The 25,542-nt window shown below is 31.8% G+C and overlaps 1 protein-coding gene across 1 annotated transcript in view; it reads left to right on the top strand.

Annotated features, from left to right (window-relative positions):
• TTC29 (tetratricopeptide repeat domain 29) overlaps positions 1 to 25,542 on the top strand; it is a 242,620-nt gene that overhangs the window by 6,634 nt on the left and 210,444 nt on the right. The window contains exons 3-4 of the mRNA XM_057728186.1: positions 76 to 173; positions 2,000 to 2,083. Of these exons, the coding sequence (XP_057584169.1) occupies positions 82 to 173; positions 2,000 to 2,083 (176 nt within the window). The 5' untranslated portion in view covers positions 76 to 81. The remainder of the gene's footprint in view (positions 1 to 75; positions 174 to 1,999; positions 2,084 to 25,542) is intronic.

Here is a 25,542-nt window from a genome sequence, read left to right as displayed (position 1 = left end):
TCTAATAATGTCTTAAAAGTTTCTTTGAATGATTTATTCTTTAAAATACAATTTCTGTTTGTTTTTTTCTGTTAGTCCAAAATGACCACCCTGCCCCCACTGCCCATGACACGCCCAAAGCTTACAGCCTTAGCCAGACAGAAGCTGCCATGCTCCCCCAGAACAATTCCAAGGTACGTGACCCTGGTTTTCATTTTTTTATCCTACAGAATGAATTTCTTGCAGTAAGAAATGTCAATAGCATATCTCAGAAAACAAAATTGTTTAAAGGCAAAAGTATATTGTTATATTCAAAATATTCAAATTTTCTGTTTCGGAAGGCTTGATGGACCTCATTCAAAGATTAAGAATATATTTATTTAGCAGGCTAGTGCTCATTTGATCATTTTATTTCCTATTACCATTTATATCGTGCTTCCTGTAAAGCTTTGGAAATACATTTCCTTTTTAAAAAACATGTGGAGAATTGAAAGCAGAAGCTTTAGGCATGAAAGGTGTATGGCATCTAAACCACAAGGTCCCAAGCCCTGATCTCTGTTTTGGAGGAAGGACAACACAGTCTTACTACCAGTGTAAATTTGCAGGCAGATTTAGCTCCTGAAGTGATCCTGGGACTTGAAAATGCATCATCAACCTGCCAACTGCCTGTGAATCGCTGCTGAGCTTAAGGATTTTTCAGCTGCGGCCAAAAAACTGCTAGGCAGGAACTTGATGTATTTTATCATAAGTGTGAATATTAACTAAGATTGTGTTATTTAGAAATTTCCACTTATAGTGTTATTGATTTTTATTAATGCACATATTATTTATCAATATAAATAATTTGCATATGTAGGTTTGATTTGTTTATGCATACCTTCAATTCCTACAAGGCATAACGATCAAAGTATTATGAGACTACTTTGTTCTGAGAAAGACCATACCTTATTTTTAGTATTTCTGGCAAAGACCAAAGCCCCGGGGCCAAAATAAATACATTCAGCTAAACTACCATCACAGTTCTTTTGTAATAGAATTGAAAATTGTGAAAATTGTATAATAGAAATGTAGAAAATTGTAATTTTATTTTCAAATACTTTGATGCATAATTCCAGTATGTACATTCTTATTTTCCATTTTCCTTTTGAATAATGTGAAATATTTACAAAATCTGAAAAGTTAGCTTCGTCTTCCTATCTTTTGTAATAATTGAGATTACATTTTCTTTTCAACCTGAGTAAAAACAGCCCCTAGTCTCACATCCCTAGACTAAGATAGATTTTAAAGAAAAAAATTTTTTGTTCATTTTATTGAAAACATTTTTATTATAATCGTTTAAGGCAAAGTTTTGTATCCACATTCTATATTAGCTTCTGAATAAAAAGATATTTGTGTATCCCATACTCCTGTTGTCGTGAGATGTTAACAGTCTGCTTATTTTTAAAGGTGCAAGGGGTATGAAGAATGAATACACTTCATGTGTAATTTATTTCTCATTAAAGTCTTCTTAAAATCCCTTTCACCTTGAATTTTTAACAATAATTTGAGTTTTATGTGTGATTTAAAAAAAGCACTCAAACAGCATGTCAGAGCAAAATTCTATAATGTTTGCAACCAATAAATTTAACACATTTGTATCAAATAGGAATTCTTAGTTCAAGATTCTTACCTCAAAATATGACTTCTGTAGCTGAAAAGTGAGAGAACATCAGTATAATGGAAGATCTTATAAGCTTGGAGGAGAAAATCCCATTTATTTAAGCATGCAGACTACTTTAATATGTTGGTTTTTTACTTGTTTTCACACTGAGTTTCATATTCTTCCCTTCCTCTTTCCATTCAAGAAAACTAAAATTTTGAAATTATCAATGAATAACTTAACTCTATAGCTTTTGCAGGACATTTATTATCTATGATATTATGCCCTGAATATTTCTGTTCTTCTGTTAGCATTTTGTATGTTTGGTAGCTTTTCAACTCGATAAGGCAGTGCTTTATTATTTCTTTCCATTTCATTTAGGTCTCAGTTGATCAAAGAAAAAGACGACTTAGATCATTATCTGGAGGTGAATTTCAAAGGATTGTCAAAAGAGGAGGTTGCTGCGTAAGTATATACCTCTTAAAGCTACTTTAATATAAAGTTTGTTTCTTTTGTCTTGATTATTGAAATTTCAGTTTTCCTGTGCAGTCCACTTTTTCATTGGAACATGGTATTTAAAAATTAAAGCTCATATTAGTGATGTCATGTCTATTGATCTTACACATACCAAAGTCTTTAATTTTATGACTTTCAAAATTCTCATATTTACCAAGATATTATACTATTTGCAATATTTTAGTTAGGTCTGTGTCATTAATTGATTACTAACTTCCATTTTAAGGTATATTGCCTCCATGGGGGAGAAAAAAATGCTGTAAGAGAAAGCTTCATATATCTTTTTTTCCTGGTGATTTAGAAAAAAACAGTCCCTTACTAATGTATATTCTCTCTCCCATTAAGAACCCCCCAAAAAGAATGAATGGATCATAGTTTATTGGTTAATTTAAAAATAATTCTAAATTGTCTGGATTTTTTTTTTTAAAGAACAATGTAAACTTTACCATTTTATTGCTAGTTAGAACCTAATTTTTGGTCTGAGTGAAAAAATTATAAAAATCCATGAGGTTAGTGAGAAATAAATAGAAACCTAGAATAATAGCTATAATAGGTTTAATACTTCTTACCTGTAGACTTGGCTCTGTTATTGGATTTTTAGATGTAAGTATTGACAAAGCAGAATCTTATATATGCACATGCATCTTATGGAATTCATTAAAGGAGTCAATTAAAAAATTTTATACAATAAATGCTTTTAAAAGATTATCTCTATTAATATTGTCTAGTGCTATGAGATCTCACCGATAGGGTATTCCTATTAATGGTTTTGGTGCAGGTTTTTATATAGTCTAAAATTCTAAGTCTCAGTATATTTCATTAGATAATTGTCAATATACGTTGTCATATACATATAGCATGGAAAATGGAACAGTTCATTCTATCAGTAGCTACTTTATTTTATAGAGTGACAAAATTTACAGTAGCTGTAATCACTATCTTCCTTGGAGTTCAATTGACTGCCAAGTGTAATATCTGGGATCTTTGGTTTTTAAATGCTATTCTAATTGCTAATTCATTAACTTTCCATGGTAACCTGCAGGATAAAATTAAAAGTCAATATTGTCTAATGATATAATTCCTTCTTAAAAGAAAAATATATATGAGAGATATTTGCTTTCTGATTTAAATATAGTGATATATTTAGTGACAGCTATAATTGGCTTAAGAATTAGGGATTAAATTTGGAATTAAACTTATGCTTCACATACTTTAACAAATCAGACATTTATATACTTAAAATCTGCTTTCTGTCTGCACTGAAGAAAACATTATTCTAAGACAAAATAGGCTATGTTGATGAGTGTTCTCTTAGAAATATTATTTTTTTCACTAAGGATATTCCCAAATTGATTTCAAGTCCTTATTATGCTATAGAACACAAGTAGCACTGGGTAATTCTCAACCTTTACTATTGAATTCTCCTTAAAGCTTCCTACACTTGAATACTTTTTTATATCAGAGCTCTTCCCCCAAGATGGTGGGTACAAACTTTAGTAGGAAGGTAACTTGTACTTGGATCCCTTTTATGCTTCTGATTGATATACATTCTAGACCTTGCCCCAAACAAACTAATTGAATAGCACACAAAGGAGAAAACTGATTTCAGCATCTCTCAGCAACACCCAGCAGGTGCCGTGAGGAATTATGCACATTCCAAGCAATTTCTGTGTAAAACTTTTTATCAGCCATTCAACTCAAAAAAGATAAATTGGTCAGCAAGCTTTTATTAAGTGCCTACTTTCTATCTAATATTAGGTTTTTCAGGGAAGGAGAAACAATGTTATTTTTTTGTAAAATACTTGGTATCATCCTTTTCTCTATTTGAGACAATACAAGGAGGAAATAAATATGCAATGGATGAGTGCTGATTATAATGTGAGGTGCAGCCTAGAGGTCTGGAAAAAATCAGAGAAAACCAAGATGTTGGAAAAAACTTGACAAAAAAGACAGGTTTTGAGTTTGCCTCCTTATCTCTTAGCATTATAAAATGATCAAACTGGTGCATTGCAGATCCTCAGTATATAAGGATATAAAGGGGAGAAATTGGTGAATCAAATTTTTAATCAGGCAAAAGCAATATCCAAGATGTAACCTCAAATTCCTCTCTAGACTGCTTTATTCTTTCTTAAGATGATAACAGAAATCTATACTTACATAATTCATGTACACTATCTTTGATATCCTGTAATATGGATGTGCTCTTTATCTACTCCCAGAGTAACCCTTCATCATCTACTCCAAAACATACCAACCTACTAATATGTAAATCCACACCCTGTGTCCCTCCTATTGCAATGCATGGAGAGTTCCTGTTCTTGTCTAAGGATGATGTCTCTACTTGTGCCCTGGATACCATCCCCTCTTAGTTGTTCCAAGACTTTCTCCAGCAGTTAAACATGTTTTCTTGCTACATCATCAGTTTATCTTTTTCTATTGGACCAATCTCTCTAGCATTCATATCTACTCTAGTATTTTCCTTGACTTCTTATCCTCCTCCAATTTCTACCCTATTTTTCTCTATCCTTTACAGTATGTTTACAATGCTTCTGGTAAGCATTGTCTCTGTATTTCCATATCCCATTCTTACCTCAATTGACTCTAAATAGGTTTCCAGACCCAGAACTCACTGAAATCTGTTTATTGTGACTGATGTCCTCCTTTTTATATCACATCTAATGGTCATGTTTCTGTCCTCATCTTGCTTGATGTCTTCACATTATTTGATAGAGTTGAGCACTCTCTTTGAACATTCTGTGCTTGTGATTTCCAGAATGCCACGCTTTATGGTTTTCCTCCAAACTCTTTGACTATGCTGCCTTCAGTCTCCTTTGCTGCCTGGTTTTCTGTTTTCAAACTCTCAGTGGTGGGTTGTCCTATGGGTGGGTCTTTGACCCTCTACTCCAGCTACGCTCTCTACCTGGATCTAGTCTTATAGCTTTAAATACAAGCAATACCTGATGACTATCACATTTCTAAATCCAGCCTTGACCTCTCCATTAAGTTTCAAATTTTTATATCTAACTTGACATATTTACTTGGATTTTTAATAGACATTCCAAGGCTAACATGGCCCCACACTCAACTCTTGCTTTACCTCTGCTACCCCTCCTATTCCCCCTACTAATATCCCTCCCCCACTCTTCCTTCAGTTCAGTAAATGGTATGAAGGCAGCCTTGAGTTTCACCTTGCCTTCACCACCACTCCCCCATCTAACCTATCAGTATGTCCTATCATATATCACTCCAAATCATATCCTGTGTTCATCTACTTCCTTTCATAGTTGCGTAGTCACCATCATCTCTTGCCAAGATCACTGGAAGGGTCTCCTAATTGCTCTTCTCATATCCCCTTGAATTCCACCAAAATTCAGCCACCAGAGTGATCTTTAAAAAAATTAGATCATGGGGACACTCATTCATTTAAAACCCTCCAAGAGCTTCTCATTGCTCTTATGATAAACTCTAAGCATTTCATCATGGCCTAAAGCTGTGTGTGGTGGGCTTTGCTGACCTCTCTGGCCTAATCCCCCATTCTCTCCACCACTCACTGCTTTCAGTGTGGTCTTATTGCTGACACTTCTTGTCATGCAGGTGTCACCTTGAATGTGACCTCAGTCTGCTATTCCCTGACCCCGTAATCGAGGATCCCCCCCCCAACACACACACACACACACTTACTTATTCCCAGTCAAATCACCTAGGTGTATTTCTGCAGTCATCTGGTCCTCATCTTACGCTGGGAATTTGTATGTCAACTGTCTTCATCCCTAGTGGAATGGGTGCTCCACGGGAACAGGAATGTGTCTGTGTGTATGCCACTGTGTCCTCACGGCTTAAACAGGACCTGGCACTTGGGCAGAGCTCAATAACTAGATGTTAAATGAATAAATGAGTGAAGAATAGATGTCAGATTGTTAACACCGTGAAATAGGTATTGTGCTATGAATATTCTTTGATTACAACATTTTTAGTTCAGTGTTGTAGATAGCTGGTTTGACCATTGTATTGAGGAAGTTTAATTCCTCAAAAGTATTTTATGTTTATAAGTAAGAGTATAAAATTTAAATGAGTAATTGAGCAGGACAAGCTAAAGTAGTTGGTACTGGAATGGGCTAATACAATTGACGGGGATCATTTTACTTTGGAGTGGGGTAAAATGGCTCAAAGGCAAAGGGCTTCTGAGTTTTTTATTATCCACATTTACAGAAGGAATTCTAGTATTTACTTTTTAAAAAATTGTTTATTGGAGTATAGTTGCTATACAATGTCATGTTAGCTTCTACTGTACAGCAAGGTGAAGCCGCCGTACGTATACATATATCCCCTCTTTTTTGGATTTCCTTCCCATTTAGGTCACCACAGAGCACTGAGTAGAGTTCCCTGTGCTATACAGTAGGTTCTCATTAGTTATCTATGTTATACATAGTATCAATAGTGTATGTACGTCAATCCCAATCTCCCAATTCATTACTTTTTAAGTGACCAGATGATTGCTGTGCCTAATTTTTTTAAATGTATTATACTAAGGTACAATATATTTGACACTGATAATTTGACTTTCTTAGATAAGCTGTTGAATAGTCCACTGATAGTATTTGACTGATCTTTAAAAAATTAAGTATGTTGCATTTCTGTACTTTGTGCTTTTTTAGTCTGTATTATATTATCAGAATGCATTAAAGTGATACTTAAAAGTATCGCTTATTATCATATCATAATTGCTTTGAGTAGCTAAGTAATAAAAGTGTCATTTATAGATTCAAATAAAATTTTCTGGGGGGCAGTTTTTACAGCTTTAGCTATGTATATGAGGATACAAATAAGCAAAATTATCAAGGGACAGAGAATGTTAATCTGCTCAATATTATTTGCGGCTTCAGAAATCAAGTTTTATTATATGGAAGGATAGATTTAGTTCAAAATTGTGTATATCTGTAAGATATTGCTTTCTTTCAGAATATCTTTCAGCATCACCAGGTGGTGTTTACTGAGCGTCACTTGGTCAGCACAGCCTTTCTCTCCTGTCTTTGAATTATATGATACTTACTCAGTTAAAGTAAATTAGCATTTTGCCAGTCTTAGGTTTCCATCTTGAAAATATTCCAAAATTGTCTTCCAAAGGTGCTTTTACAAACTACAGATACTTGTTATGAGCAAATTTAGCATTAGGATTTGCACCATGATCAGGCACTCAAAATATCTGTAACAAGGTGAAAATGTTTATTCAGGTTATAATATTCCTTGATAACATTATGGGAATTTAGGCCCCTTTAGGTGAGCTCTTCCTCTGCTTCATTAATCTTGTTTACTTTTGAGTAATTTTGTGATATCACCTTGTTTTCTCTTCAAAACATTTTGTTCCTCTTTTAAAATAATAAGTTAAATTCTGTACAGAGGTTTGCTAATTAAACTTTCTGAAGATGCCAGCTACCAAATAAAAGGTTCCATGACTAACAGGAGAAGGCAGGAGAGAGAAGGAAAGAAGAGAAGAGACCTTCTTTCCTTCTAGGTAGCAAATTGGGTTTTTAGATCTTCTTCCTCATTCAAGAAAAAGAGACAGGATTTTGGTGTTCTGAAGTGGAGAGACAATTATTCCTACTTTCTCCTGAATATATATATATATATAAATAAGCAATAGCAGAGAATACAGATGAGAACAGAGGAAAGATGCTACTCCTTTTTATTTTTATTTATTTATTTATTTACACTCTGATACCGTCTTCTACAGCAGATCTCTAAGATGTGAAACTAGGAAAGAAAAGAGTTTTTTGATCATAATATTTTTTAAGAAAATAATATTGATATCAATAAAGTTTACAATTTGGGAATTTTTTAAAAATGTAGTTGAAAGGAACTTTTAAAAATTGTTTACTAGATGCAAAAAGGATCTCAAATTTACACCAAAACCAAATCTAAATAAATACAAAAGGAGGAAAGATTTCAAATGTCAACAGAACACAGACATGCCAATTTCTTAGGCATTTATGTCTTTGTGTCCTTTAAAAGTGTGCTTTAAAATATTATTTTCACAAATGGTGTTTAAACTTATCAGCTCTAAATAGACTTAAAAGAATCTTTATAAGGGAAAAGCATAGCAATCATGACATTTCAGCTCTGGCTATCAGGGGAGATAATTTCTTCCTCAGCTGGAAATTTGGCTTTGCTACTTAATACCTGTGTAATTTTTTGCAGGTTACCTGACTTCACCAATCTTTGATTTCCACAACTATTTGGCGACCATAACAATAATAGGAAATTCATATGAAAGTTAAAACAGATTCTCTGTATGAAACACATGTAGGCAATTCCCACTTTAGCAATTATCTTTAACTGTCATTGGTCATTTTGCTTTGCCTTTTAAAACATTTATTAATGTAAATAACCTAAATATTTTGCATTAACTTTGTGTTGATTTAGGTAGTAATATTAATTTGTCATTTTTCTTTAAATATATACAGTTATGTGTTTTACTCTGTACTAGGTGTCATTTTCATCATGTTTAGAAGACAGAGTTTTTAATAAGAGATGCATTTCAAACTTAAGAATGGTAACCAATGAGGGGAAATTTTTTAAAAATTTCATCCTATAGTAAACTTTCCAGAAATGTTTTATGCTGTGCTAAACAACATAATTTGTATAGCCTGCTGGGCTGTTGCAAACGGTATTTTAAAATGTTTGTAAATTGCTTAAACTTATTATTACTATTGATAAGATTGCTTTATATATAAATCCACTGTTTTAGGAATGTGTAGAATATAGCCAGAGAATGTGACTCTTCCTACAATAGCTGATAAACCTGGAAGTGCACAACAACACTCTGTTTAGAAATCATTTGGGAAATTTAGTAAGCAAGATCAAAGTGATAAAAGGAGACAAGCACCCCGGTACCACAGAGGTTAAATCAGTTGGAATTAAAAAGTGAGGTGAACAATTACACAGCCACACCACGCGTGATTCGTAGGGCAAGGTGGTTTTATTACGCTGAGCTTTGTTTCTGATAATGTGTTCTGTCCATATAAAGAAAAGCTTGTATGGGAATATCCGAGACTAATTTGACTCCGTTCCAGTCTCTGTTATAGTTAAAACATAATCCTCAAAATGCTGATATTGCTGCAGTTCTGTAAAAATCACCCCCCTGACTCATACCCATACCCCTATTCTGTTTTCTATGTTGGAAAATAGAGGTGTTATAATAAACAGTGTCATCTCGGTACTTAAAGCAAAATCGGGTTATGGGCTCACAAGCACTCTTTTGCTTACCTAGGGCTTGCAGGGTCTTCAGGGTTCTTCCATGTTGTAGCATTGTTAACAACTTCCTTCCTTTTTAAGGCTGAATAATATTCCAGTGTACGTTTATACCATATTTTGCTTATCCATTCATCTGCCAGACACGGGTTGCTTCAGTGTTTTACCTATTGTAAATAACGTTACTGTGAATATGGATGTACAAATATCTCTTTAAGACCCTGTTCTCAATTCTTTTGCATATATACCCAGGAGTGGAATTACTGAATAATTTGATAACTGTATTTTAAATTTTTTGAGAACTACCATTCTGCGACCACAGTGGCTGTACTGTTTTTCATTCTCACCAACAGTGCACAGGGGTTCCAGTTTCTTCACATCTTCACCAGCGTTTATCATTTTCTGCTTTTATGCTAGTAGCCATCATAGTGAGTATCAGGGATATCTCACTGAGATCTTGATTTACACTTCTTCAGTGATCAGTGAGGTTGAGCATCTTTTTATGTGCTTGTTGGTCATTTGGATATCTTCTTTGGAGAAGTGTTTATTCAAATCATTTCTGTTTTTGAATTGAGTGGTTTGTTTTTTATTGTTGAGTTTTAGTAATTCTTCTATATTCTGGATGTTATCCTTCATTAGATATGTGATTTGCGGTTATTTTGTCCTATTCCATTGGTTGCCTTCTTTAATGACTTTATAGTTGTCTTTTTATTTATTTTTTATTTGTCTTTAATTTCTTTTTATTTATATGTCTTTGTTTTTTCGTTAGTCAATCTAGCTAAAGATTTCTCAACTTTAAGAACCAACTTTTGGTTTCTTGAATTCTTTTTTAATCCTCTATTTCATTTATCTCTGCCCTAATCTTTATTATTTTTGTCCTTCTGCAAGATTTGGGTTTCGTTTGTTCTGTTTCTAATTCATTAAATTATAAGGTTAGAGTGTTGCTTTGAGATCTTTTTGTTTTAAAATATTTTTTAAAGATCATTCTTTTTTTTTATAAATTTAAGCATTTATAGTTATAAATTTCCCCTTTAGCACTGCTTTCACTGTATTCTATAAGTTTTGCCATGTTGTGTTTTCATTTTCACTCATCTCTAAGTATTTTCTAATTTCCTTTGTGATTTCTTCTTTGATTCATTGGTTGAATAAGAGTGTGGTATTTAATTTCCACAAATATGTGAATTTTTCAGTTTTCCCTCTCTTAATGACTACTAACTTCATCTAGTTTTGGCCAAAGAAGATATTTTATATGATATCTATTGAGACTTAATTTTTGGCCTAATATATGGTCAATCCTGGAAAATGTCCTATGTGCCCTTGAGGAGACTGTGCATTCTGTCATTATTGGGTAGAGTGTCCTGCATATATCTGTTACATCTAGTTGGTTTATTGTGTTGTTCAAGTCCTGTGTTTTCTTATTTGTCTTCTGTTTGGTTGTCCTGTCTGTTACTGAGTCAGGTATTGAAATCTCCAGTTTTACTGTAGAACTGTCTATTTCTCCCCTCAATACTGTCAATTTCTGCTTTATTTTGACAGTCTCTTATTAAGTGCATAAATGTTTATGACAGTTATATCTTCTTGACATAGTGAATCTGTTATTAATATATTATGGCCTCTTTTGTCTCTTATAGCACTTTTAATTTCAAGTCTACTTTGTTTGACATTAGTATAGCCACCCCTACTCTCTGGTGTTACTGTTTGCATGAAATATCTTTTCCCATCATTTCATTTTCAACCTCTTTGTGTCTTTGGATCTAAAGTGAGTGTCTTATATACAGCACATAGTTAGATCATGTTTTTTTATTTATTCTGCCCGTCTCTGTCCTTTGATTGGAGAGTTTAATCCACTTACATTTAAAGTAATTACTAATAGGAAGGGACTTCTGTCATTTGCTATTTGTTTTTTGTGTACCTTATAGATTCTTTGTTCCTCCTTTCCTGAATTACTGTATTCTTTTATGTTTAGTTGATTTTTTTTTGTAGTGAAACGTTTTAATTCCCTTCTCATTTCCTTTTGTGTATATTCTATAACTATTTTTTTTTGTGGTTGCCATGGGGCTTACATGTGACATCCTAAAATTATAGCTTCTGTTTTGAATTTATACCAGCTTATCTTCATTAACATACGAAAACTTTGCCTCTTCAGAGCCGCATTCCTACCTCTTTTGATTGTTGATGTTGAAAAACTACATCTTTATACATTTTGTGTCCAAAAAACATAAACTAATCATCTTGTTATTGAAAGACTTTATTTTCTTAGGCTCACAGCAAAACTGAGGGGAAGGTATAGAGATTTCCCAGATATCCTTTGCTTCAACATATACATTAATAATTATTTTTTAAAGCTATATCCTAAATTATATAGAAAACAAAATGTGAAGTTACCATCTATTGTTACAAAAATATTAGCTTCTATAATTGACCATGTGTCTACCTTTACTGAGACTTTTATTTCTTCATATGACTTCAGGTTACTGTCTAGTGCCCTTTTATTTCAACCTGCAGGAATCCTTTTAGCATTTCTTGCAGGGCAGGTCCAATAGAAATAAAGTTCCTCAGCTTTTGTTTATCTGTGAATATTCTTAGTTTCTTCCTCACTTTAGAAGGACAGTTTTGCCAGTTGTAGGATTATTGGTTGGCAGTTATTTTCTTTTAGCATTTTGAATATATAAGATCCTGCTTTCTGGCCTCCAAAGTTTCTAGTGAGAAATCTGCTTAAAAAACTTATTAAGGATCCTGTGTATATGATGAGTTGCTTTTTTATTGCTGCTTTAAAGATTTACTCTTTGCCTTTGCCTTTGGGAATTTGATTATAATGTGTCTCACTGTGGATCTCTTTAAATTTTCCTACTTAAATTTAATTTTCCTACTTTAAATTTCCCCCCCTCTCTTCTCTTCCTGGGACTCCCACAATGCATATATTGGTCTATTTAATTGAATATATAAATTTGTAGGAGATATTTTTAAATTATTTTTAATTATATTATTTGGAAACTTTCAAAATTTTGTGTTGGGATGAATCTCTGAGATCATTTTAAATACTCCGTACTCTGTGCTGGGAAGTGTGTGTTTATAAATACACATATGTTTATAAATAAATGTATATAGTGTGTATTTTATGTATGTATGGAGCCATGGCCACTTAGCTCACATGTGCATCTGCAGTACTCATACGGTGCTTGGCTCACAGGTGTTGGGGCATCTGATGAATGGGGATATTTTACCCCTTATACATGTGCTCTGCCTGAAATGCCCTTCTCCTTTTCCCATGCCTTGTGTACTTGTAAACTTCTCTACCAGCCCCAGCTTAACTGTTTCGTGCTCTGTGAGGCCTCCTTTGATCCATCCTCACTCACATGGTAGAGTTCAGAGCACCTGCTTGAACTCTCTTAATAACCATTGACAATCGTGTACACGTGGGGTTTTTTTTCTTCTTGATTAATATTTAAAAATCTAAGATTTTGGTCCATTAGTGGGAAGTGATCATGACCCATCAGTTTGGGGATCATGACCAGCATTTAAAATATGAAAGAAAGTATAGTAAAACAGAATTAGAAAAGGGTGCATTGCACAGAGGAGGCTACCAGATGTAATGAAATAGAGTGTGGGTTCTAAAACCAAACTCTCTGGACTCAAACCCCAGCTTTATGCTTACTAACAAAGTAACTAGTCAACTTTGGCCAAGTTACTTCACCTTTCTGTACCTCAGTTTTCTCATATAAAAAAAATAAGGATAATGATAATAGGGCCTGGCTCATGGAATGGTTATGAGGATTAATTGAGATAATGTTTATAAAGAGAACCTTTTGAGTATTAGTGCTTTTAAATTTCATTTCATATACATACATATGTGAAAGATATAGGTACATGTACTGAATTGCAATGTAAAATGTCTTTCTTGCTGTGAATTGCCATAAGGAAAGGACCCTGCTCTAGACTCAGAGTTCTTTGAAAGCAGTTTCATTCTCCTTTAAGATTCTCCTGACTTACATAAAATAATGCTATTTCTTGTTAACTTTCTTTCTAGAGAGGATTGAAGAAACAAAGTTAACATTTTATATTACATAGCTGTCAGATTATATATAGAAAAATGAAAGGCAAATAAAGAAGAATCAAAATATGCTCCCCACCAGAGTTAATACAGTCCCCCTGAAGAATCATTAAATTTCACTCTGAACTTTTGGACAGACTAGGCAAAAAGGGAGATGTGATGGACTAGAGAATTCTCAATACCTGATGAAAGGATGCATATCAGTTCTTCAAGAGAGCTAATCTTTTCCCTGATGCTAAATTCAAAAAGAAAGTTATCACATGACCTTATATAAGAAAAATGGAGCAATATAATGGAACTTTGTACACCTAATGAACAATGGAATGGGTATATAGACAGCTTGTCATAAATATTACATCTCTTAGCCAGATTTTATTTCAGGCCAAATAATAATGGGTAAGACATATTAAATTAACACTGTGTGTTATTCTGTGTTTTGAGTGATCCTCACAATAAGCCTGGGAAGAGTTGTTATTACTCCCAGAGACCAAGGCATAGGGAGGTTAAGTAGTTTGACCAAGGCAATCTAATGTTATGAAGAAGCAGAAACAATGAGATAGAAAAAAGGATTCATAGAGAGGAAGGAATGAACAAGCTAGAAAGAAAAACATATCAGGCATGCATCAGAGATCACATTTATAGACTCCTCTTGAATTCCCAGTACTATTTTGGATCCAAAATATCCCTCTGGGTTCACCTCATAAGGACCCAGTTATTCTATAACCCTGACTCATATTTCCATAAAATCCCCTTAAGCTTCTCTGAAACAATCCCTTATCCTACAGCCAAAGTAGCCAAAGAAATACATTGCCGAATAAAGGAATTGTCTTAAAAGTTTAGTTTAGGGGTTCTTCTACTTCAAGATCAAGATGGATGGCAAAACACATTTCCTTCCTGTATTTGAAATGACCACACAAAAGTCCAAAAGATAGTAAATTCTTAACATGGTGAGAAAGGAAGAAAAATGAGAGATTCCAAGACTTTCAGAAATATTTTTGCAAAAAGCAGTTGGCATATTACCAGGGATAAAAAGTAACATTTCATAATGATGAAGTTGGTTCATCAAGACGACATAATCCTAAATGTCTGTGTTCCTATGGCAGAACTTCAAAGTACATAAAACAAAAACTGATAAAAAGAAAAGTCCACAATTATAGTTGGAGATTCTAACATCAGTCTCTCATTAATTGATTAAAAAATCAGTAGAATATTGAAGAGTTGAACTTAAATATTGATTGATCAACTTAAATAATTGGCATTACATACATTCCACCAAACAGCAGCAGAACACACATTATTTTCAAGTACACACAGAGTATCTTTCAAAGGAGATGATATTCTGAGCCATAAAACAAATTTCAGTACATTCTTAAAAGGATTTAAATCCTAAAAGTTATTTTCTCTTACAACAATGAATTAAATTAGAAATAATGGCAGAAAGAGCTCTGAAAAATCTCCACAAATTTGGAAACTAGACAACGTATTTCTAAATAAACCATGGATCAGAGAAGAAATCACAAGGCAAATTAGAAAATCCTTTGAACTGAATGAAAAAGAAAACATGGCATATCAAAATTTGTAAGATGCAGCTAAAACAGTGCTTAAAGGGAATTTTATAGCATAAAAATGTTTATATTAGAAAAGCAGAAATGTGTAAACTTATTGCCCTAAGTTTTTGTTTTAAAAAACTAGAAAAAAATTAAACAGAAAGTAGAGAAAATGGAGTAGTAAAATGGGAGCGGAAAATAGAAAAACAGCAGAGAAAAATCAATGAAACTAAAAAATGATTCTTTGAAAAAAATCAATAAAATTGATCAATCTTTAGTCATAATGATCAAAGAAAAAGGACACAATTTACCAATTTCAGAAATGGTAATCACTGCAGATTGCATGAATATTAAAATGCTAATTAGGAAATAAACTTTATACTGGTAAACTCAACAAATTATACAAATGGCTAAATTTCTTGAAACACTGCCAAAATTCACTTAAGTAGAAATAGGTAACACAATAAGTTTATATTTACTAAACACATTGAATTAATAGTTTAGAAACTTCCCAAAAAGAAAATTCCAGGCCCATTTTGCCTTACTGGTGAATCCTACCTAACATTTGAAAAAAGACAAAACAAAACAAAACAACAAAAAACCCCACCAATTTGGCACAAAGTCTTCAAGAAAATAGAAGAGGAAACACTTCTCAACTTATTCTATGAAACCAGAATTACCCTGTTACCAATACCAGAAAAAGCCATCACATAAAAAGAAAACCACAGAATAATATTCTTCATGAACAATAATGCAAAAAAAAATCTTAAAAAGTAACAGTTGGCCTGAGTTCCTGTCCAGGAAAATGGTATATGATGCACAGCCCTTTCCTCTTGCATCGGTGCAAGGAACAGCCAGCCTGTGCTCTCCTGACCCACACACCTCAGGATGAAGCCTGCAAACAGAGGAAACCAGAACATACTATCTATGTTAAGAAATCTAGAACTTAACTATCGTGGATAAATAGCCTCTGATGTTTGAGAAAATATTACAATGAAAAAAAAAGACAAAGAGAACACTCAGTGTGAGCTGAAACAAAGTTTCATAGGAAAAAGAAGACAGACCTTGTAGAAAACAGACATTGTAGTACACCTTACATCCCTCACATGTAACCTGATGCTATGAAAGAATTTAAAGAAAATTCTTCAAAATTAAAATAAAGGTTGCTGAAATATTTTTTGAAACTCAAAGAAAGCATAGAAGAGAAAGGTAAGGATATCTCTCAACACGTGGAATAAAAACAGAAAAGATATAGAAAGTATTTTAAAAGGCATGAGATACAGAACATAGTCTAGGTGGTGGATATTTACCCAAGACAGAGAAGAGAGAAAGGAGAGAATGAATGATAATAACTATATAGGTAGGTATAGATAGAGACATAGATGCCTTAGACTGGAAAAAAACCCACAGATCTTTGGGCTATGACTACCAAAGTAACCAGAAATGAAAGAACCAAAAAAAAAAAAAAAAAAGGAAAGAAGAAAGAAAAAGAAAAAGAAAAAAACAACCCACTTAGATACATCTTTATGAAATTTCAGAATACTAAGTATAAAGAGAAGATATTAGAAGCTTTCAGGGTTTGGGAGAATGGTTGTCATCAAGAAATAAAGATCAAACTGCCATTAGAGTTGTCAGTAATAACACTTGGTTCTAGAGAAAAAGGAGAGATGTCTTCAAAATATGCAGAACAGTTGTTTTAGCTTATAATTCTATACTCAGATAAACTATTAATCAAAACTGAGGGCAAAATAAAAATCTTTTTGGGTAATATGAGGACTGGTAAACATCTCATCCTATGCAGTCTTTCTGGACACTTCATCCCTGCCCCAAATGGTCACTTTAGAGTCTAGGGGAAAGAAAAGAGATTCAAGAAAGACAAAGCTATGGTCTAAGGAAAAAAGTACCTAACTCAGAAGTTCAAAATAAATGGCTACAAAGTTGCTTTAAAGCTGACATGATTAAGCTCCTGAAATTTCTTAGTTATAAAGGTTTAATACATACATATCACACATCTTAAGGTTAAGAAAATGATTGGGAAACTGAGATTTGTGTATTCTATTAAATGTAGAAGGTTAATGTAACAGACACTGTCATCTATATTATATAAAAATAGTAATGTAGAAATATTAATATATAAAAAATGAAACCAACAAAATTTGCGAAGAGATCAATTTTCCGCAAAACTTCCCCCGTGGATTGAAATGTCACTTCTATTAAATACCAAATTTTCATGTGTGTATACCTACACATACACATATATACACATATATATTCTCTTCCATTGATTTGTTTTTCTTGTCTCACAACTCATTTTATTAATATAGTTAAAATATATTTTATATCTGGCAGACAGTTCCCCTCTTTGTTCCAAATGATCAGGTTTTCCTTGTACATTAACCATCTTATATGAATTTTAGACTTATCTTGCCAAGAGTCAGGAAAATATCGTTGAAGTTTTATTGGGACTGCTTTGATTTTATATGTTATTTTAGAATCAGTATCATTAAAATATCGAGTCCCACATTGGCAAGAACGTCCAGTTAACAGTGTATGGTGTTAAATAATAGGAGTGACAGCAGGCATCCCTTCAAAACCCTACTTCATTCTAATGTATCACAAAACGTGAAGCTTTATGCTATAGGTTTTTAATAAATACATATTACCAAGATAAAGAATTCATTTTCAGTTTCCACTTTTCTTAATCATGAATGAGTTTTGAACTTTACTAAAATTTTCTAACATCTACTGAGATTATCATAAAGTTAAGAGATTTTCTAATTTTGAACTGTTCTTGGAATTCTGGGATAAAACCTACTTACTCATTATGGTTTTAGTTTGCTATGAGTTCTTTTTGGTGGTTAGGGGGGAGTATGGGGGGAATTTTGTGTCTAAATTGTAGTTATACTGACCCATAATTTTCTTTACTTTTGCGACACTAAAAGTTAGCGGTTACTATAATTATAATTAGAAGATATATTATCTCTTCCATTCCTTTTACAATTTTGATGACATCTATTTTTGTTTTTCTTGATTATAAAGTACTTGCAAAATTTGTCTTTTCACATAACCAGGGTTTTTTGTTTGTTTGTTTTATGGGTCACATTTCTTGTTCTCTGTTTTGTTAATTTATGCATTTGTCTTTAATATTTCCCTCCCTGTCCTTTATTTGCCTTCATGTCATTGTTTATTTTGTTAGGATTTTTTTTTTAGCATCCTGAGTTGAAAGCTAGCTTCTTCACTCATAAGTGTTGCTCTTGTTTTCTAATAAATGCATTTAAATTATAAATTTCCTTTTGAATACCATGTCGATTTCTTCCCCCAAGATTTAATATTTAATTTTTTTCTTTCAGTTCTAAATGTATGAAAATTTCTACACTGGTTTACCCTTTTGGTCATGAATAAATTAGAAGTATATTTGTAAATTTGCAGGTGAATAGTTTTTTCTTGTGGCTTTTGGGGGTTTTTGTTTGTTTGTTTGCAAGGGGGAATGCAGGATTGGGGAGTGAATATATATACTTGTACTCAGTAAATATGCCATATCTGATATCAGTTTATGAAGTTTTAGTGTGGCCAGTACATGATTACTTTTTATAAGTATTTATTCCTTGCATGTCTGAAAATAAATATATATTCTCATTTGGTAGATGGTTCTTATGTAGAAAATCAGAATCTAATAATTAGATTGAGCCTGTTATTTCAGTCAAGCTAGATAATTGTGATTCAAATCGTTTCTCCTCTCTATTTAATTTATAATTTTCTGAAAAAATGCATTAAGATCAATTTCTCCTCTTTCTGTTCATTTTATATGTTTTGAAGCTATTGTTATTAGGAGTATTGTTTTTTAGTTGCCATATTTCACAATAAAATAATCTATATATGAATCTCTGATATTTGTATGCCCTTTTAATTTTTTTATGCCCAAATTCTATTTTATTTGATATTAATGTTATATAAGCTTTATTATTTCTGGCATTTGCGCTGTTATATGAAAATACAAAAGGAACAAATAACATGTTCTCTGTCTCAAGGAAGTTATAATCCCTATTATATATCTTGTACAATTTTTTAAAAGTTTAAATTCAAGGCTCTTTTATCTTCTCACAAATAAAACTTCCTTTTGTTCTCCCAATATTCCTGTTGATGCACATATTTGCTTTGATATACCATATGCTCTTAGTTATAGGTAGGAATTTTCTAAATGTTTGAGATAGCTGCAATAAAATTAATGCAACATTCAGGAAAATAAGATATTTACATACAGATGTCTGATCAAAGCTTCAAACTGATCAATTTATTTTTTGTTTTCATTAATTTAGTTTTTAACTAGAGGTAAAATGAAAAGTACGTTCTGGAAGTTTGCTCACTGTGTACGTATAGCTTATGAGAAATCCTGGCTTCACTGTTTGTACGTGTAATACATGCCTCCTTTGCAACGGTAATAAAGAGCACACAGTATGAAAGGTTTCTTCACATGGCTTACAACGTGGTAGTTATCTTTTAGGCATTCATGTTTAAAAGGAGGAAGTATATTGTTAATTTATTTTTTTGATGTAGGGAAAATTGAAATATATTTATTGAAAAGAATTATTACACAAAAAATTTTAAAAACTAATGAGGTCACCAGCTGTCCTAGGATAGTCAGAACTTGACATTTCTCTTCAGTTAAATTTACTCCAGATTTCTGATCCAAGAAATAAAGAATAATAGTGCTGCAATGAGCCTAAAATTCATTTAATTTTTTTTTAATCTTAAAAATAGGCAAAAGAAAAAAAAAGAGAGGATGTATGTATACGCATAGCTGATTCACTTTGCTGTACAGCAGAAACTAACACAACATTGTAAAGCAACTATACTCCAATAAAAATTTTTAAAAAGGCAAAAGAAAAAGAATGTAGTTAACAGATCCTAATAGATAGTTTACAAGGAAAAGTTTTATAAACATATATATATTTTTTCTCATGACAAAATATTACGTCACTAGAAGAAATATCATAATGAGAGAAATCTAAATGTAGCTTTTGTTATTTACCCTCACGCTGTCTTCCATTACATTGCTGAAGAGAGCACGAATAATGTTTTGTTTTCATTTCTAATTTACGTGATTTTTCCCTTTGTAATTTAAACACGTTATATGCTTCTTAGATACTTGTCGTTTATAGCCCAATGTACACTATTTTTCTTGCCATCATTTTAATAACTACTTACACATTATAAAGGCATACATGTTTGGAAGGAGCAACATTAGAATATATATGATAAAGCCATAGGTATAAGGAATTGATTGGTTTACTTTTCCCAAAGAAACCGCCTCATGCAGTTGTTTAATGTGAAAGGTTTTTTCTTGAAAAGGTTAAAAAAGTTCTAATCAACTTTTGTACATTATGTAGAACTTCATTTTCTAAACTCTGCAAAAGAAAGTTTCATATTTAATGGGAAATCATGAATTATTCCATTTATTATCTACTTCCTCCTTTCAAAGACATGATCTGGATAAAAGGCGGGGTGAATAATTTCAAAAAAATACAATACATTTTTAATGGGAAGGTGCAAACTACAGATTCTCATGACTATTAGCAAGTGTAGAGGAAACAGAATTTTACTTGCAAAACTCCTCAAACTCTTGCAAAGATAAAATGTATGACATATTCTAGTGAAAAAAAAAAACAGTGAGCTGAAGTTTTCTTTTTAATGCAACTTGTTGTTTTTACTAAGTTTTGTCTTTATATTCTCCAGCTTTCCATCTTTATTAAAGTTTGACTTTTCCCCTCAATTTATGTGGAAAATTGATAGTTCTTTTATTTATAAAGGTGTAAAGATGAAGAATTGAAAGAAAAGTTTGAAGTTATATTATTTGAGACAAAATTTCCTAAAAAGTAGGATTTCAAAAAATTTGGAGAGTGATCACAGAATAGTTTAACAAAACAAAGTGACTCATATTATGTGGAGTTTTCTATTAATTTAAAAAACCTGGGGCGGGGAGGGTGGGGGGGACTTGAGGGGGGGGGAGTCAAGGAAGGGAGGGAATACGGGGATATGTGTATAAAAACAGATGATTAAACTTGGTGTACCCCCCAAAAAATAATAAATAAATAAATAAAATTAATATTAAAAAAACCTGTAAATACTAATTTAGATAAAAATATGGAGTTGAGCTAGCATGATCATATTTACATGTGTGTGCAGTCCATTGTTTGTAGCATGCGGCTTATTTTTGGTTTTTCTCCTCTTTTTCTTACGTTTATTGCCATTATAATAGGATGCAGAATCTGACAGGACTATATTACTTATTTAGATTTTTTATCATTATGACTTAATCCAAAAGCTAAAATTATCTTTAGGCTTTATTTTTCAGCCTATATTTATTGGATAAGTAGCAATACAATCAATATAAATTGGTTATATAATTATGTTTTCCTAGAGTGGAAAGTTACAATGTGAATTGAAGAACAAGACTTGATAGGATTCCCTCGTTTAGCTAAAGGTGTTTGGTTTCAAGTGTGGTACTTCTGGGTTGAAAATATTTTCCCTGAAAATTCTTCTTAAACAATGGCATTTATTTTATACCTTTCCATGTTTGAGCTTTGGCTTAAAACATTCATTCATAAAAATGGTTGTATTTCTTGAAGGGATTTGAAAGTAATAAGATAATTTATAAAAATTAGATGCATAATTAGCCTCACATAGGGAGGTTTCTTTTGGTGCTTTTTCACTGAACTGCTAACAAAACACTTTAAAAATGTGTTTAAGTTTGAGATTTTTCCAGTAAAGAAAATCTTTCAGTAAAGAAAATGTGTGTGACAGCTACATTGGTAAATATTTTGGTAAGAGTTTATATTGATTGATGAATAGTTGATTCTTTCCCTATTGATGACATCACTGTACTTCAAATATTTGATTGAATGGAAGTCATTTGAGTAAATCATTATTGCAGGGTATACACATAAAAAATGCCTTTACATTAGTAAGGGAGTCATTTGAAGCCGTTGTAAGGATTGCAGTCTGTACTGCCTGCTGAATAACTACAGCTTTTCTCTGATAAAGGGTAATAATCACCAGCAAAAATACTATTTGACTGATTAACATTTATTGATCTCACAAAAAGTTACTGCCTTTTGTGCTTAATACCAGCTCTGACATAATTGAATCTGAGAAATCATCTGTCTTCCATTCTACACAAATAGTCCGTTATATCCTAAAATAAAAATCACTCATGTTGAAGTGAATTCTTACTGTGCTATTGGGAGAATTCTTTGCTGATCAGATTTCTTAATATTTTATTTTTTGTTGAAAGAATTGTATTAGTGATAGTCCCATTTACAAAATGCCATGGGGTAAACTTTCTTAGTTATTATTATTAAAATTTTTTTAAAAGAATTAAGGTTAAATTTAGATTAAGTAGTTTTTCTCCAAATGGAATTTTCAACGTACATATACTTTTAAAATGTTGAAAATCTAACTATGCTTTCTAACTTTGATTATTAATAGTTGAAAATTTGTATTTTCCAAAAATACAAAGCAAAACTTGAATATGTAACAGTTTCCTCTAAAGATTCAAATTTTCAAACTTCAAATTGTTTAGAAAATCACAAAAAATTCTATTCCATAATTTCTTGGGGGTGGAATTTATCTTTTTCAGTTATCGAGTACATCCAGCTATAAAATGAATCTAAATCTAAACTGAAACAAAAGTCCTGCTATGTTAATACTTTATGTTCTGATTTGTTGATAACATTTTATGTTAATTAGTTTTTTTCAGTTTATACAATTAAAGGTGATATTACATTTATTTGGATAGTAATTCTAGTGAAATTTCCAGAAACTATAAACTTATACATGCATTAGTGGTATTTCTTTGGAATTAAGCTAAAATGTTTAACTATTTCAATCTTTATTAAAGGGTTTTATATAGAATTATAGCAATAAAAAGTATATTGTAGTACAATTAAATATAGCACAGTAGATATACCTTCATAATTATTTTAAAATTTTTCTCTTAAAGTAAATATGACCAATATATTTTACAAAGAAAATCAAGATTGTTATAATGGCTGTGATATTAAAATTCCTATTACAAGATTAGTCACAACTAAAAATATTACAAGTTATTTGTTTTATTTTAGTTATCTGTTAAAACTATACATGAGCTGCAGTGATTGTACTATGTTCATTATATGTTCATTTTCCTTAAAGAAGTTCTCCAAAAATGTTTAGGAGAAATTAATAACAATATTTATAACTAATTCTAATTGTAGTATTAGAATCTATTAGAATAATAGATTCTTTAATTCCAAGTATAACAAATTCTACTTTTTGAGATAGTAACATATAAATAGTCAAATTAAGTTATACAGAAAGTAAGCAGTGATTACCAGGTTATATATGATTAGTGGACATATTGAGATACAAAATGAATTTGTTTTAGAGAAACCATCATAATTGTAAAAGTGCTTTTTATAGGCATTCAATTTGGATTAATAAAAGTGCCTTATTAAGTATGTGTACATTTATCTCTGGAATATATTTCTAATTTTTCCAAGCTTGAGTTGAATGGTTTGAAAACTGTTAATTTGGGATATGCCGACTGCCCTATTTACATTTTTAACAGTTGAGTATTTGTTAACTGATCCCATAGACAGCTACATGTTTTGCTGTTACCAGATGGATGAGATAGAATACCATGCATAACTTTACATTTATCTTCTTTGAGTGTCACCTTATTTGCATATCAATTAAAATAATATCTGTGTTAAAATGGGTAATGAAAGTTATCAAATTTACATGATGTGACTGCAGTTTGCAAAATTTCCAGTAGATGCCCCCAGAGACCAGTCAACTCATTGGAAATTCTTTAAATTTAAAAAGAGCCTTTTTATATTGAAACTTTTTTTCTTGCTCTATTTTGAAGTACATGGAAAATAAATTAAAAGTCCTAAAAATCTCAACTGCAATGGTTTATTACACAAAAAATATATGAGTGATAGTAGTGTATTCTTAATGTATATTAATCAATACCCTAATAATTGTTAAAACCTAAATGCATACCATTTTGAAAAAATGCTTTCAGTTTTCATTGTAAAAGCATCCTTTATGCTTTTAAAGTAAAATCATTTCAAATATAGTTAATCATTTTCTTTCTAACTCCTCTCTCTTTATATATTTATATGGCTAAGGAAATGCTATAGCCTTGTTTTAGCTTTTTAGGGAAGAAAAGTATCTTTTTCAACATACAAAAAGACTGTAAAATATATCCATATAATATATGATTTTTATCTGTGTGTGTGTGTGTGTGTGTGTGTGTGTGTGTGCGCGCGCATGCGCGCGTGTGAGTCAAGAAATGGATTTTTTCCTCTTCCTGATTATACATAATACCTACCTACACTGAAAAGTATGGGTAAGAATAGTGACTCACTTTATTCCATGGAAATTATGTTAACTGAAGCTATTTAAGTATTAATTTAAGAGTCAATGTAATTATCCCGTAGGTGATTCCAATAACATTTATCCCTACAATATGAATGTAAGACTGTTATTACTGACACACAGATAACCCACTAGTGACTTATAAATATTAACTTAATGGAATAAAAGTATTATCCTGACTTTTGATTAGATATAACATATCTTTTGAGTTTATCTTTGTCAGATTAAATGAAAATTTTATGATCTTGTTTTAAAGTATTGAGCTTATTGAACTGCTTTTGAAATATTTCAGTGAACGTGAAGCTTCACCTTGATATAGTATTTCAGTTTGACTTATGAAAAAATATGTTAAATATATTAATCATATATTAGAATAGTTGATAATGCATTTTAATTTTGAAAGTCCATGTAATAACTAATAGAAATACCTGTAAGTACAAAGAGAATAAGATAAATTGACACACCTATTCATTCATGTTTTTCACATTCGTCCAATTTTATCCTTTTATGTGTTTGTTTTATGTTTGTCAGTGTTTTGCCCGTTAGGCTTTACACCCTTGTGTAAAATCTATTTAATTTGCTTTGCATGGACGCTATTCGTTGTCTGCTCCCTCATTTTAAGGAAGGGGTTTCTCTGGGAGCGTCACAAAATAACACCAGTCTCTTTCTCCAATCCAGCACAAATGTAAATTAACATGAATAAAGAAAATGGCTTTCTTTTTTTTCTTTTTCCTTTTTAACTGAAGTATAGTTGATTTACAATGTTGTGTTAGTCTCAGATGTACAACAAAGTGATTCAACAAAGTGTGTGTATATTACACAATATTGAGTATAGTTCCTTGTGTTATACAGTAAGTCCTTGTTGTTTATCTATTTTATATATTGTAGTATATATCTGTGACTCCCAAAAACACAATGGCTTTCTAGTTGTAGAGTCACATCATAATTGTATAATGATGTCAAATTTCTAAACAATCAATACAAATAAGCAAAAAAAATGTGTGGAGGAGGAGTAGGAGAAGAAAAATTAACAGTATTTGATATAATAGGAGGCAATGTGGTAAAGTGAAAAAATTCTGAATTTGTATTCAGAGAAACTGGGTGTGAAACCCACCCCCGCCACTTAATTAGCTTGTATGATT

Source organism: Hippopotamus amphibius, chromosome 3, assembly GCF_030028045.1.
Source record: "Hippopotamus amphibius kiboko isolate mHipAmp2 chromosome 3, mHipAmp2.hap2, whole genome shotgun sequence".
In the NCBI taxonomy this organism is placed as follows: Eukaryota; Metazoa; Chordata; class Mammalia; order Artiodactyla; family Hippopotamidae; genus Hippopotamus; species Hippopotamus amphibius.
This window is presented reverse-complemented; position numbering and strand designations above follow the sequence as displayed.